Genomic DNA, 16,523 nt, shown 5'->3' with positions numbered 1-16,523 from the left:
AGTATATCCTTGGACCTTCTAAGCTCCTGGGGGATTTCTTTTGGGAGGGAGGATTCAGACCATTATTGATTCCATAGAAGAAGTAATCTAAACTCTATGTTTTGGACCTTGGCCTCCCATATCAATGCAGTATCTTTCCTTCTCAGTAAGACTGACAGTAGAGACCCAAATTTGTGATACACTCTATATATCAAGTGGTTAAGTATATGATGTTTAGGGCAAATGTTTTTGAGTAGTAAAATTATTTTTACTAATTTTCTTGCTTTGGTTTTTTAGTTTAAAAAAAAAAAACTACCAGAAAAGTTTGGTTTTTTTTTTTTAAGAAACTACTAGAAAAGAAAAACTACTAGAAAAAATTTTTTAGAAACCACTGGAAAAGAAAAATTACTAGAAAAGAAGTTTTAAAACTAAAAAACTAAGGCAAGAGAAGTAGTAAAAATAACTTTACTATTTAAAGACATTTTTTCTTTAGTTTCTTTCATTTCTAACATATATTGCTTTTGTATATTAAAAAAAAAGTTGAAATTTTTAGATTATTTATTTATTTTATTTCATTATTGTTTTAGAGAGAGTCTCTCTCCATAGCCCAGGATGGAGTGCAGTGATCATAGCTCACTGCAGCCTCAACCTCCTGGGCTCAAGAGATCCCCCTACCTCAGCCTCCAAAGTAGCTAGGACTACAGATGCATGCCACCACACCCAGTTAATTTTTAACCTTTTCTTTCTTTTTTTTTTTTGTGTGTGTGTGTGTGTCAGTGAGTGGAGAGTCAAAGTCTCACCTCTCAGACTAAAATGGCTTTGCTATTAGATCCATAGTGTTTGTGAAGTTAGAAAGATGGTAAATGAACCTTTCCAATTTATTTTATAGCTTTTTAAACACAGGTGAAGTTATGAAGCCACTCCAAAAAACTCAACTGCAGACATTTTAAGAGAAAAGTCTTCCACTGAAATATACATGTATCAAAAGTTAAAAGAGTCCAGACTACAACCTGTCTGAGGATGTACTCCACCCTTAATTCTAACTATGAATTCCTTAACTTTCATTGTTTGAGACTACAACTTTAACATTTTCTTAATGGATTGAGCAGTGGATAAAATTAATTCAGTCTCTTACAGGAGATATTATGCTTTTTGCATCATTTATTTGCTGTTATTTTGAACAAGTAAAAAATCCGTGACTCTAACATTAATAACTTTGAGTGGGAAGTTACTATATGTGAATTAAAAATGGTTATGTCAGTACATCCCTTCAGCATTTAAAAGATATTTCCCTGTGCTATATCAAGTGTCACATAGTATATCAATTTTTATTTCCCATCTCTCAAGTCTGGTATGCATACTGTTTAACTTCTTAAATTCTAAGTATATACATAATTCACAAAAGCTAGGCAAATGCCTGACTTACAGGAGATGGCATACATAAGATTTATATGAACAACTTTATTTTCAACAAGGACTTTTGCATTTTGTGCAGCTACATCACATAACTTCAACTGTGTTTAAAAAGCTATAAAATAAATTGGAAAGGTTCATTTACCATCCTTCTAACTTCACAAGCACTATGGATCTAATAGCAAAGCCCATTTTAGTCTGAGAGGTGAGAATTTGACTCTGTTTTTTTGAAAATAAAATGTTAGCTCTGTTTTGTACAATCTCCAAGCTGCTCTAATACTTGGTCAACCATTTCTGAGTGCACGACAAACCTTACTCTCCATTCACTGACAATTGAAAAGCTCTCATTTGGCAGCCAGAGAAAACTGTTGCTCTTTTCCTCTGTATTATCATGGTGATAATAATTGATTATAGTGCATACACATTGATTATTCTATATTCACATCACTAATTTGTGGGTTCTAAATATGCATGCCTGTACAGATACAAATGTGTGTATATGTGCACATGTAGAATATGTACATGAAGGTTTCTCTATTAGAAACTCTGAAATTATTCCTATACCTAGTCATACAGGAACAAAAACAACAATGATAGTGGTATGTATTATGCATTAAGCAATTACTAGGGGTTTTATATAATTATCTCAAAACTACTGTAAGGTATTGTAATTATCTTTAGGAATTAGGAAATACAGGCTGAGAGACATTAAGTAACTTGTCTCACAGCTAGTAAGTAACAAAACAGGCCATAGAGCTAACAGGTAGTGGAATTGTTATTTAAACCCTAATTTATTTGTCTCCAATACCTGCGCTGGTTCCACAACATTTTTAAATTACATATATTTTGAAATAACACATCTTATGCTCTACATCTTTTGTTTGTATGTACAAATCTAGCTTAAAAGTGGATTCAGAGTCATACATTCCTCACATATGTCAGGATGTAAGAGTTTTTTCTATGTCATAAAGTTTTAAAAACACTTTTTAAAAATGGGTTGTTTGTGTTAAAGTTTATTCTGTTTAGAAAGTTAAAAGCCAAATGGCATCTGAGAATTTATTTTCTGACTTTTTTGTCTTATTTTGTAAGACCATGCTTCATGTTTTTCATACACCTTCTCCAAAAGACACAGACCTTTTGATATCTATACATTTTTAGCTTGCCAAAATCCTCATATACAAATAAAAATCAAATTGTTAGAAAAACTAATTAAATTTATTTAAATTGTTTAAACCATGGTCCATTAAAAGCTTTCTAGCTAGTAAGTAAAACAGCTGTGACCAAAATGAAAAGTATATTTTGACTCATCATGAGTTATTTAAGGTATACTCCAACCCTCAGGACAGATGGATGGACAGATGGGCGGATGAACGGATGAATTGATAGATGGAGGATGGATGGATTGATTTTATATATATATATATATGAATATATATATATTTATATGAATATATATTTATATATATTTTGAATATATATATATTCAACCTAATCTAACCTAAAATCTAAACAATTTAGCGTTAATCTTTAATCATTTAATCTTCATTACCCTGTAGAGAGCAGTATTTTTCTATTCTGATTACCCACTACAATCATCTATAAACTTTTCAATACTCTTCATGCTCAAACTCTATCCAAGACCAATTAAATAAAAATCTTTGGGATAGGCATCAGTATTTTTAACAAGATTCCAAGTGATTACAAGGGACAACCATGGTTGAGAACCATTAGCATGGAATGCTGTCACTCACTGCTCACATTCATCAGATGAAGAAGGTAGCTATAAAAAAAAGTTATTAATATTAAAGGTGTCTGACCCTCGGTATAGTGACACATCACATTAAAGCCCTCAGGAAGTAGTATAATTAACTAAGAGGTTCATACGTAAATACCAGAAGAGTCATCCAGCCATAAACACACCTCCCATTGCACTACAAAAAGATTCCAATTATATTCTTTTTATCTCTTGCCTTGTGTAGGTATAGACCCACAGCTGCAGTAGTTCTAAGGGTAGAAAGAGTCTAGTGACAAACTTTCTATTTTTTCTATTTAAGGATAAAGAGAATGTAATGAGATTTTAGATGTCAGGTATTATTAGCCACATTTTATAAACTAGGAAACTGAAGTGCAGTAAGATTTATTTAAGTCACAAAAAGGGCAAATGGAGAAAGGATCTGAAATACTGGAAACAGTGCTCCATCAGGCATCAAGAAACTTGGGTTCCCCTTGTAGTTCTGACAATATTTGCTTTTTAAGCTTGGACAAGCCTCTAGTCCATACCTCAGTTTCCTCATATAAACTAAAGGCTTTGGACTAAATTAAGCATACCCAAAGTTTTTACATATCATAGATCAGCAAAATTTCAAAGACAAGCCAAAGTGGAGACTTACATATAGTTGGAAACTTTTTATTTTACCAAATAAAACTATTGAAAAACAAAGAAAGCACATACCACCTATTATCACCAATACTTCATAGAAAGGACATTTTAATTCCCAAAAAGGTGGAGAAACATAATCTCAGGGTTATTTTAAAGTATGGCTTATGATAAACTTACTATATTGTCTTCCACATGGATAGTTACCTATCCTCCCTCTATCCAGTGAATGAGAATCATGAGGACTTCTAGATGATGTTTTCGAGTTTAACATTCTGTGAAAGTGGTGGCAGGGTAAAGGGGGAATGTTTAATACAACTCTTGCTGTAGTACTCTTTCAAGGGTTTCCCAAAATTCCATCATTAGAGAACTATCTTCATAATTTTGCCATATCCAAGTACCTAATTACTATTTGCTTAGGCTTTTGACTTTTTCTTTTCATGTAAATACACTTATTTCAAAAGGAAACTTCATATTTTACTTCCGATAGAAAATTAAAATAACTTGCCATAAACAGAAGATAACCAGATAACCCTGTAAAGAAAAACATTAAATTTATTTAAATTCTAGCTGACTGCCATACTGCAGCCAAAGGCTCTGAGAATAAGATGATCTCTCTCTCTCTCTCTCTCTCTCTCTCTCTCTCTCTCTCTCTCTCTCTCTCCCCCTTTCACTCTCTCTCTCTCTCAGATTTTAGTACATACTAGAAGAGTATTAAAGACTAACATTAAACTGAGCCCTCAATGTAATGAGAAGGATCAAGGAAAAAAAAAAAAGAAGAGAGACATTTTCCCTGGGAGACTGATTCACTATTATGTAATGTCACTTGCTGGCCTCACCTGGAACATCTACCCCACTCTGCTGCACCTCCCTCTGCCTCTGAAGAGGTAACGCACTCTCCCACTTTAATTCCAGAAAGAAGCAGAGACTTTGGATTCCCTGAATTTTTAGTATCACTGGTTTGGGAGAGAACTGGGGAGTACAGTGCAGTCTGAGACATAAGCACAGATAGAGAAGGGTGGGTTGTGTAGAGACTGAAGTTACTGAAGGATAGTGCAGAAAAAGCTTTGAGATTCACCTTCAGGTTTTTGTCTGCTGAATGAGATCTTTGCCATAAGGCCACATTTGGTAAAGCAGGTAAACTAGCTAATTGCATGGAGTAGTTCTTGGAATCTGGTCAGTTCTCTTATTTTTAGGTGCATTCCAACTATAACAAACAATCTAGCATGACTAATGTGGAAAAACTAAAGTGTAGTTTTAGTTCACAACAAGAATTTGTAATTTTTGCTGTTACAGCCCTTGCTAGTCATAATTATAGCAGCTTTACCTATTCTTTATAACCCAGAAACTTTATTATTAAAATGTTTCAAGCAGACTATAGAGCATCTATCATTACTTTTAAAGCTAATTAGATTACATAAAAGAAATAATTAGATTTGCATTTTTATCTTGGTTTTAAACATCCAAAGATCACAACAGCCTGCCTGTGGGCAATTAAAAACAGCATACAGCAGAGACATAGGGAGAGGAAAAAGGGTCTGTTTTTCCTGGCTAATTCATGATTGAAGATAGAATTACAACATATTTTAAGGGCTTGCTGAAGCTAGGGGCTAATCCTAGACTTCTAAGCTGTGTTTATACCCCTCATTTCTTTGCAAGGGAGTATCAGATGCACGTACAGTGCCGATAGAAGTATCAAATTACTTTCAATAGGTTTATTTAGTCCTTTTCAGAGAATGTTGGAAGGAGATCCATTACCTGATCAATAACATACAAAAACTGACTCTTTGCTAGAGCCAAAACAGGAGCACTGTAATTGCTTTTTGTTCATCAATGTTAAATACAAATAACAAAGAAATACAACCTAAGACAGAGGGACTATGTGGGATTGAAGTCAGCTTCAGACTGTCCTCGGTTTTCCTGCTGGCTGCTCCAGCCATCTCCAAAAGACAATAAATGGAAGGTGCAGCTCTTAAAATTAGAGGTCAATTAGATACTTAACGATGAAGCATATCTTCAAATATATATCTATTATTATTATGCTAGCAAAAAATTAATTAACTAGGTCAAGCAGGCCATGAAGGCTAATGTACAAAGCAATTATTTCTGATCTTTACACAACTACTTCACATAAAAAGGTAGTCCTTTATTCTGCTCAGCAGATACCTGAAATGCCTGTAGTTAATCATATTGAAGGAAACAAAAGGCAAGGTCTATCTCCTTAAAAGGTGAGAGGACATCTCAAGTTATTCTGTTTAATTGCTTAAGGACAATCACTTCCTTGCTTATAATATTAGCATCTTTCTGGTTACCAAAAAGGAAAAAAGGATAACACACATCTAATGATGCTCTACCACGTGGCAAACATACAGACACATAAAATATATAAATAGCACACAGGAACATATTATAATCAAAATTAAAAACACTGTATATGAAAGATAATCATATAGGCTTAAGAACAGAGTAGAACTTCAGTGAAGCAATGAACACTTGGTTTGGGTAAAATAAAATAAACAATATGTATTTCAACATTTAAAATAAAAAGTTTTCAGATAAGACAATGTTTGCAAAGATGCAGCAATGACATTTAGTTCAGTCCTTCTACAAATAAAGTTTGCATATGTTAAATGATGAGGGGAAGGCAATGAATATTGAACATTAATCATAAAGAAAACACAAACTAAAAATTTCAAGTCTCACAATTATACCCAAAAAAGACATATGTGTATGAATTGACTAAATCATTGGCCCTTGCCCAGAAAGCCAAATGCCTAAATAAAACCCCACCCAGCCAGTTCATTCTTAAGAGATCGTTGTTTAGTTAGCTATGTGAGTAGAGGACATTGCCTATATAGCTCACAATACAAGTCACTTGAATAACTCTAAAACTGGAGTCTGAAGAGACATGAATAATTGGATAATACTGTTCATCCCTGGAAAAGGAAGTTTCTCACAAAGGTATTTTAATGAACTGAATTCTTTTGCAAAGTTCTAGCTACAAAACTCCATCGTTAAACGTGTTCCAATTGATGTGCTGTAGAAACCAAAGAATGTGGTATATTGGATCCATAAAAAAATATCTTCTCCAGATTCAAAACCATGGCATGGTCAAATGAGGTTAGATGAATAAATATATGAAAAAAATAAAGAAATGAGGATTTATAAAATATTTTCTGTTTTCCCTAGAATTGTCTTATATTTAGTCATTGATTAAAATACTGTAAACATGCTTTGATCTGTTTACAACTGTCAAATTAATTAAAAGTGAATTCTGTTTACCAGTTAGCATAACTCAGAAGTAAAATGCTTCAAAATATTAGCTAAGATACTACAGTTCAATGATTGGGAGAGGGAGGATGAAATTACTGAAGCAGTTATCTTTCCTTTGAAATTACAGCCTATAAATCAACATTCCCAACTCCAAAGATCCATATTCCATGACCTATTAGTTTTGCTTTCCATAGACTTGGAAAAAATATGCTATTTCTGTCCTGGAAATATCAAAAATACCTATTTTTTTTCTGGGCTCCATATCAGGAGAATTACTTAACATGTAAAAAATGAGAGAAATCATCATTTTCCCCAAAGCACAGAGGGATCTGAATTTACAAAGCAAACATTCTCTGAAAAGACCTAATATTAAAGTGATATTTTAATAGTCATTTATAATTATTATCCTGATTTATTAAACTATAAAAATGGACTCATCAAAACTGTAAAAACAGTTCAAAAAATCATTCACCACACTTTTTCAACATGGCTTACATGGCTTTAGAAGAATCTATTTAAAAGTTAGAATTTACAAAGGCAAAATAATGTTAAAAAATATATTCAAGGAACAAATATAAATAAAATTGTTCTTAACTGCATATATAAGTCCTGAATAATTGCAAATAAAATAAACATGGGAACTTTTACAATACTATCTTAATCATGCCTTTTCCTATTTCTAATGAAAATTCCTATTTTTCAATTTGTGGAAACCATTCAGGTTTTCATTTGTTTCCATTATAATAGACCCAGATGTGTCTGTGTGGGTTGTTACAAGAGGTTAGGCACTCTTCCCTTTGCTTCTATTAAAGCTTGCAAATTGTGTGTGTGTGTGGGGGGCGGGAACAGTACTATTTCAGAAGTCAGCATTCTGAACAAGAGGAATGATATTGAATGCAACCACCTCATACTCATGAACCATAGCCAATTGCCATGATTTAATCTTGCTGATCATGTAAGCTAATAGGTTCTAGGACTCGAGATATAAAAAGAAAAAAAGTGTCAAACTTGCTCAAATTGTCTCTGTATTCATCATTTGCTTTTGAACAAGAAGTTAGGTTTTATTTTTAATATCTTTAATAATCCTTAATTCATCTTTAATAATATTGTTTTATCCTTTGTTCTGTTTCGGGTTCAAATGGGAAAGTGTTTCTTTTTTTGATAGAAAAAAATGTTTGAAGCATCCCTTCAGTCTCATATTTTGCTAAAAAAGCATTTAAAATTAGTCCAACAATAATCTCTCTCCTAAATTTGATCAAATTTCAAAAGCCATATTTGAAAATATAGTTAACCCATTCTCCTTCCAAAAAAAAAGAAAGTCTGAATGTCAAATACCCATTTTGTAAGTGTCAGAGATGAATACACTTTGTGTAAGGAGTATGTCTTTTTCACCATTTGAAAAATGCTTTGAATGGTCTCATATGTAGAAGGTAAATACTGACAAGATATGCCATGAAGCAATAGCTTTGGATAGAATGAACTATAAATACAGGTCTTATTGCTTTCTCTTATTTTTAAAAAAATTTGAATTCTTATTACAAAGAATCTTATATTTCTAAAGTGAATGTAACTCTGACATTGACTATCTTTATTTTACAATTTATACTGCTAAGTTCAAGTGCTGATTAGCTGAAATTAAAAAAATTAAACAAGAAATATCCACAAATTTTAAAAGCAATCAAACTTCTATTAGAAAACTTGAAAAAAGTTACTCCTATCTTTTCAAATTGGTGTTTCCAAATGTTCATTCCAATGAATATTTTAAGATCATGTTCTACAGTTTTCTGAAAAATATGTAGTCAGTTTATAACTATACAATCATATATAAACAATATATACTAAAAATATTTCATAAAAATATTCTGAACTGATTTGGTTCCTATTCACCTGAAGTTCTCAGTGCCACAGGAAAACATCAGTGAAGACAACCAGTCACTATCAACAGCACTGGACTAAGAAGTAAAATATATTAGAAAAGAATAAACAAGTAAGTTATAAAGCAGTAGTTAAAACAACAATTAACTGATATAGGAACACCTCAGAGAATTTTCTCCATTCCTGCTTTACAAACAGGAGAAACAGAGAGACCTAAACAATCATATTGTTTAACACCTACTGAGTTCTTACAGAGGGATCTACAGAAAAATGTAGGAAGCTACAGGCTAAAAATCTTGACCTGAGCAGTAGGAGCTACACTGAAAATTCTAATAAGGGCAGAACAAGGGAACACCTGGACAGTTATTTAATTAAGGATCTCAGCATGAGTCATAAAAGGGATATCAGAATGAGAAATTATTCCAAGATTTAATTGTAAAGGTTGACTGTCAAGAATGCCAAAGACATTCCAACCCATCTACATCTGGACTTTTTTATTTTGCAACACGTATACTTGCATATGGAATATTGAATAGGACAAAAACCAACAAAAAAGTTGGCTAAGACCTCCTACTGAAAATAACTGGACAAAATGCCAATTAGGTAAAGGAACTGCTTCAGATACCAAATTAGTACTTTAAGTGTAGTAACTACCTGGAACACTAAGTGTGATTAACAAAATGAAGCAAGGATCAAAGGTAAAATCATTGTTATTTGTCAATGAGGTAGAATATTGCAGTAAACTATGACTTCATGCTACTGATATTTTAAAAGAAATACAGGAGAGCATGATATTAACCTCGAGAAAAGTAATAATTCAGAATACTCTGGCCCAGTTAGTTTGAATCATAGATCCCAGCAGTTTCTCCAATAACGAAGGGAAACAAGAGTTTATAGTAGGATAGGGATAACTGTGATCAGTGTTTCTGAGGATTAATCACTAGACAGCCAATTCCTTATTTTAGGGCTTTCTAGAAGTCACACACCTATATTCCTATTTGGAAATGGAGACCGTTTTCCTTGCCTATCTCAAATAGCTGTTTGTTGAGTTAACCATCAAGTATCTAAAAGAATGACAGAAATCAGACCATCAACTTTCCTCCCCAGACCATTATAATTATGATCTATATATTTTTACATTGCCATAAGAAAAAGGGATTTTCTACATTGTGTTGTAATTATTCAGGAACAAGTTTTTCTTCCTTTTTAGACTGTAAGCTCCTTGAAGACAAACTATCACTCATTAATCTCTCTCTAAGGGCATCTAGAAGGAATACAGTTAATATTTGTTAAGGAACAAATTATTAACAGCCTTTTTCCAGATTTTTCTCATAATTGATCCAATTAGTCCTAACAAGTAAATTAAAAGTAAGCTTCTCTCTACAGTACTATTACATGGTAAAATACAAAACAGAAAGTGGTCAGTGGAGGTAAAAATACCATCTGTACGCTACCTGGGAAACCATTAGGTTCCCACTAGGTAGTGTTAGACAAATGGCAAAAAGAAAACAGATAAGGGTTATTTTGCTTACATATCACATCAGAGAAGAACGCTTAGGCCACCACCTAGTCCATATTTCTTACATTCACTTACAGAATTGTGTACAACATCCTCGAAAACAGTCCTGTTGGTGCTGTTTACAAGACGGGTACATCTGCAGAGTTTTAAATTCCATTTTCAAGGAGGAAAGTATCTAAGTATAATCAGACGAGAGTAATAAAATACACTGACCTGGATCTGTTGCTGCAGGAGATTAATTTTGTGCTGCTGTTGCAGAAGTTGCTGCTGTTGTCTCGCAATCTATCAGAAATAAAGTTTCATTAAGTTAAAATGAAATGCTTACACCTCTGCCATTACCTCGGGTATTTCTCCTGGCATTACAACAATGTTTTACTGCACCTCTATGTGAAAGAGTTCCTATAAAATGAAAGAGGCCAAATCAGAAAGATGGATGAAAGGAAAAATTTTTAAACAAGTGCCATCTCTCCGCTTTATCTGTAGGAAAACTACCCCTTTAATTACATTTGTGAGCTATTCACCTATATCTGCACTGGTCAGCTGGAAATCATGGGATTTTAGAAATCGAATCCTTGTAGAATAGAGATAGAAAATCTCTGGCTACATTTTTCTAAATGGCTTAATTTGAATGTAAAAAGTAAAATCTGTAAGCAAAGACACGGAAAATCTGTTACTGTTTAATATGGTCTATGTCGGCAAAACCTTTCCTGATACAAAGATTTTTCAGAACTGATACATTTACAAATATTTTTAAAGGAGTGCCAAAGAACACAGCAAAAAGGAAAAAAATCTTTAGCTTTTTTTGGTGATGCTGTCTGTGATGTACAAAATATTTTTAAAAACAAATTAAGCTGTAATTTAACATTTATCCATTTATCCTTTTGAGGACAATGTGTTTATTTTACAGCACAGGATCCATATACAAATTTTATATTTCCTTGTTTCATCCAACAATCAAATTGAACATCTAAACACATTACCTGGTCTATAAAAAGAAATGTTAACCATTTAATGCAAGCCCTACTGATGACTGTCTCTGGCCCTCAGGAAGTCAAACAGCTTCCTTAAGATAATGGTGTTTACTATGAAGTATGAGTCAGGCATCAGGCCGCTATTCACTCAAAAGCTGAGCTGCTACAGCTTGAAGTCCAGAGAGTGATCCTTAGTGAGAACACACTCACTGCCAACCTAGGAAGCCAGAGAGAAAAGCAGCCAGAGAGCACTCAGAAGGACTTTGTTTAGTACTGCCTTTTTGTCAAGAGTGTCTTTTCTTCCTATTTCTTCCTACTTCCAAAAGTCAGTATTCTAGAATGGGTTATGTTGGGAGTGAAAATGAGTGTAAATCAGTTCCAAGCTATATACTTCCCAAGCCTTTTTGATGTTCTAGCCTATGCAGGGGGTAGTGCCCAAATTATATCTAATTCAGCACAAGATGGCAATGTAGCAGTCTGCTTCTAAATGTTGCTTTATGACTTCGATGACAACTGGTTCCTACTGGAAGCCATGATAAAGCCGCCCCTAATGTAGACTACAGTGTGAGAAATGAGACTACTCCTTGCCAGAGCTTTATGCTTAAAATGGAAATCGTATTTAATCAGGTTGGGATGGCCCACTCTGCTTGTGGAAATTCAAATCAGAAATGTACAACTCACTCTGCAGCTCTAGGTATAGATGCTGGATCCTCTGAATATTTATTTCCTCTTAGCAAACCAGTGAAATGCCACTAGGCATCTAATATTGATGGTCCCTCCTAAATGATAAAGTGCTGCATAGAAATGCATCCAAAACACCATAGTGCAATTACTATCATCCACTCTAGACGTATGGGTTTGACACAGTGAAGTATGGTACATAAGCACCATGTGGCTCAAATTCTGAATTTTATTTGCCAATCGGTTGAGCTACATGCTCGCTTCATTGAGCATGACAACCTAGTTTTAAGTGTCATTTAATTTTCATTTTGAAATATAATTACAAAGTGTTCACTGTAAGATATCACTCGTCTGCAAATGTGTCAAGATTAATTTGTGCTAGCTTATTCACAAGTGTCAATAGTTAATTACTGTGTCATCTCTGGATGGCTAAATGACATTCTAACTTCTGATTTTTTACAGTGTTCCTTTATGTTATTTTCCATTAGGGGCTGAGTCCATATTCCTACATGTGGGCAAATATTCAAGCCTATAAAATACCAGACATCACAACTCATTAAAATCAACAGAGCATATATTGCTCATATAGTCCTATAAAATACATTTAACTGAAAAGATAATTCCAGTAATAATGTCAGATTCCTAAAAACTGCACATTAATTTGGATCTGTCTGATCTAAAGCATCAGGGACTACTCTATAGGATCATTGTTAGATTAATGTACTCTTAAGAGACAAGAAAAAACATTTGGGAAAGTGATTTATTTTTAAAAGATATACATTTAAACTTTGCTTTTTTTTCCCTTCATTCTCACTTCTAAGTCAATCAAGTCAAATACTTTTAGGAACCATGTACTAATTTGTATTCAATGACTTACCTATGCTATAGATAGTGACCATGTGATGTATCATCCAAACCAAGAAAACTTTCACAAGTAAAAGGAGGCAGGGTATTTTTACTCTAGAAAACAGGCACTATACCAGGGCTATCTGGGGAAATCTGAAATGTATGGTCACCTCTTTGGACTTTAAACCTGTAGAAAATCATTGGACCAATGAACTAAAAGATTCCCAAAGTTTTTCTGGAACAGAACCCCCTTTTTCTGGATAAGGAAAATAAGGCCCAGAGAAAAGTCACTTACTCATAGTGAAGCTACAGAGGGATTATATGTGATGTCTGTATGAATAAGCATCCCCAAGTCATTAGTCAAATCCAAACCTGAAACAATGTATCATTTTAGTTATGCCCAGTTTCTATGATGCCTTTTTTTGTACACATATTCCCTCAATATTCTTGAAGACCCTAGATTTCCAGAAGGCTTTTTTTTTTCCATCTTTTCTTATTTTTTATTTTTATTTTTTAGGAAAGCTTACAACAAATAAGCCAATCAATGTGATGATTACTCTCCGAGCCTGGCACATTCCACATCTCCAGTGCGTCAGCGCCTTTTGCAGGGCTCACCTGTTCTTGCTGCTGGCGAGCAAGGTCCATTTGCTGCCGTTGTTTCTCAATTTGTGAGGCTGCCAGTTTTTTCTGTTCATCATGCGCTGCCAGAAGCTGCTCCCGTAAACTGATCAGCTGGGTAATCATGGTGGAGAGCTGCCGTTCTTTTTCTGCCAGGCTCTCAGGTGTACCTAAGACAGAAGCAAGAAGAGATCTCACAAGCTTGAAAAATACCTGGACGAATAAGGGAAAGGAGGGCAGAATTTAGAAAGGGACTATCCTAAGACATTTAAAGATCTGCGGCAATGACTGGAGGCCACTGAGGGTGCAGGAACACCAGAGAGTAATTATAGCAGTGGAATGAATGCTGGGGTTCCTCATTGTTCCTGCCAAGAAAAAAGTTTTGTCCCTAGTAAAATTCTCATTCACTCTCCCCTCTTGCTCTAAAAAAAAAAAAAGCAGACTTATCCCCATTCTCTCCTTTTTGCCCCCAATCTATCTGATCAAGCTAGGAAATCCATGGTATTTAACACAAAAGATCAGAAACTATAGATTGTAATATTCTATAATCACCTCTAAGCTTAGTGACTAACAGTATCTAAGACATAGTACATGCTTAATAAAAGTTACTTGAGGAAGTTTCTGATCCTTGCCCTCACAAAATTTTCTATTGTATAAACATCTGTCACTGAAGTTTAGAAGTTAGGAGTCAATCTCCTGGCCACAGAGAAAATTCTACAGAGAGAATTAAAACTGCCTCAGGTGAGACAAAATTGAATGTGATTTTTTTTTTTTTTTTCCTGAGAAAGGATCAAGCTAAAATTCCCAAGTTCATCTGTAAAGGCAACAGTGTTGCTTGGGGGGGCTCTATCACCCCTTTGTCATTTATCATTTTTCAAAGAGAAAAAAACACATTCAAGGTTGAAAAGGTTATGCATAAGGATATGCTGTTTAATGAATATGATGTCGCTGAACACTTATGGTATGCACTAATGGTGCTGAACAGTCTTTTTATGGGCAAATTGCACAGCTCTCCTAAGTAAAGGGTACAGAATCCTTTTGTGAATCTAAATTAGAGCATTTTACCGCAGCATAAGATAAGAATTTCAACCCACTGTATCTGAGCCACACAGATTTCATTATGAAGAAATGATCTGTGATTTGAAAGCTTTTCAGAAAAATGCCACCAGCTGTCAAAGGGGACAAAGATTGCCAATTTTTGTGTGTGCAGGAGAGACTTCCAACCTCCTTATGAAACTCCCTCATTCCTACTAAGAAAGCACCATTACGATCTGAGAAAATATTTTAATTATGAGCGGCCTTATTTTTAAAGTAGCCCAAAGGAGAAAGAGAAACTTCAGAGGATGCAGGCTAGCACTTGTTAGTATATGATTTCTGAAAGGTAGAACTGATGTCAACAGAGAAGCTACCACATTTAGGAGTATCTTGGGATTCTTAATATCAACTTGGGTCCAAAAAAAAAAGAGCTGTCAGTATCTCTTATATCCTCAGATTTACTGAGCTGAACGATGGCCTAAAATCAAAATTAAAGGAAAAATAAAGTTGTTAGAAAGTGTATTCCACTGATAAGGAAACAAATACTGTATCAAGGCTAGTGGCCAGCTACTCTTTCTAGATCCTGGAATTTATTAAAAGAAAATGGGTTTTTACTTCAGCCATGGGAATTTCATCTTGGTAAAAGGAAGAATTTATTGATCTAGAACTTCCAAAATACAAAAGTAGATTCCCAAAAAGAATCATAAGATCCATAAGATTTCTTGAAAAGGACGAAAAGTTCTACTAATGTTTTCATTAATATATACAGGAATGAGAAAATACAACACAAGAATGAGATTTTTTAAATTTACATATTGAATAAATTTTTAATTCAATAAATATTTCCTGAATTGCAACTATGTGTTAGGTACTATATCGAGAACTAAGGACAGCGTGGCAAGTAAAAGCAGACACAGTCCCTATTCTTAGGTAGTTTGTAGTTGAAAATTTGAAGAGACAGGCCGGGCATGGTGGCTCATGTCTGTCATCCTAGCACTTTGGGAGGCCGAGGCGGGTGGATCGCCTGAGGTCAGGAGTTCAACACTAGCCTGACCAATATGGTGAAACCCCATCTCTACTAAAAATACAAAATTTAGCTGGGCATAGTGGCGGGTACCTGTAGTCCCAGCTACTTGGGAGGCTGAGGCAGGAGAATCGCTTGAACCTGGGAAGCAGAGGTTGCAGTGAGCTGAGGCCACGCCACTGCACTCCAGTCTGGGTGACAGAGTAAGACTCCATCTCAAAAAAAAAAAAAAAAAAAAAAATTGAAGAGACACCTTAGTCATGTAATCAAACATGTAAATGTAAACTACAACTACATAGGAATTTCAAATAAGACAAATGTTCTGTGGGAGTTTAACCAAATTTGGGTGCCCAAGTTCAGGGAAAGTAATCTGAAAAAGCAACAAATTTACAGAAGGATAAGTAGGAGTTAATTAGACAAAGAGTTGGAGCATGGTTTGAAGGAGCTTTCCAGAAAACATTAAATTGCAATGACAAAGAAACTACAACTGAAGAAACCGGTTGCAAGAGGGTGGTTGGTGGTCAAGGAGCTTATCCAAAGGAGAAAACACTATAGGCAAAGGCCGTGTGTGTGTGTGTGTGTGTGTGTGTGTGTGTGTGTGTATGTGTGTGTATACATATATATTGGGGGTGGAGAGCAGTTTGGTGTGTTCCAGAAATTGAAAGTAGTGAAACTTGAGCAAGGAAAATAAACAGGAATAGAGCATTAGATTAGGCTGGAGAGCTAGTAAGAGGGCAAACCATTAGCACCTTATAGACCATGTGTGATGATCTACATATTTATTCTAAGAATGATTCCTAATCACTAAAGTATTTTAAGAAATGAATGATATGGTCATTTTGGTTGCAGTGTGGTGAATAGATTGGAAAGATATGAGATAAATGGGATGTATATACATTTTATTATCTATAT

General features: G+C 34.4%; 1 protein-coding gene across 50 annotated transcripts in view; it reads right to left on the bottom strand.

Moving 5' to 3' along the window:
- SOX6 (SRY-box transcription factor 6) overlaps positions 1 to 16,523 on the bottom strand; it is a 658,308-nt gene that overhangs the window by 206,164 nt on the left and 435,621 nt on the right. For all 50 annotated transcript variants that reach the window (XM_045370379.3, XM_074014189.1, XM_074014211.1 and 47 more), the window contains 2 exons: positions 13,550 to 13,722; positions 10,650 to 10,718 (listed from right to left, as the gene is read on the bottom strand). In XM_045370379.3, the coding sequence (XP_045226314.1) occupies positions 10,650 to 10,718; positions 13,550 to 13,722 (242 nt within the window). The remainder of the gene's footprint in view (positions 1 to 10,649; positions 10,719 to 13,549; positions 13,723 to 16,523) is intronic.

The sequence above is a fragment of the Macaca fascicularis genome, chromosome 14, assembly GCF_037993035.2.
Source record: "Macaca fascicularis isolate 582-1 chromosome 14, T2T-MFA8v1.1".
Lineage (NCBI taxonomy): Eukaryota > Metazoa > Chordata > Mammalia > Primates > Cercopithecidae > Macaca > Macaca fascicularis.
The sequence above is the reverse complement of the archived record's forward strand: the minus strand, read 5'-3'. Positions and strand labels throughout refer to the sequence as shown.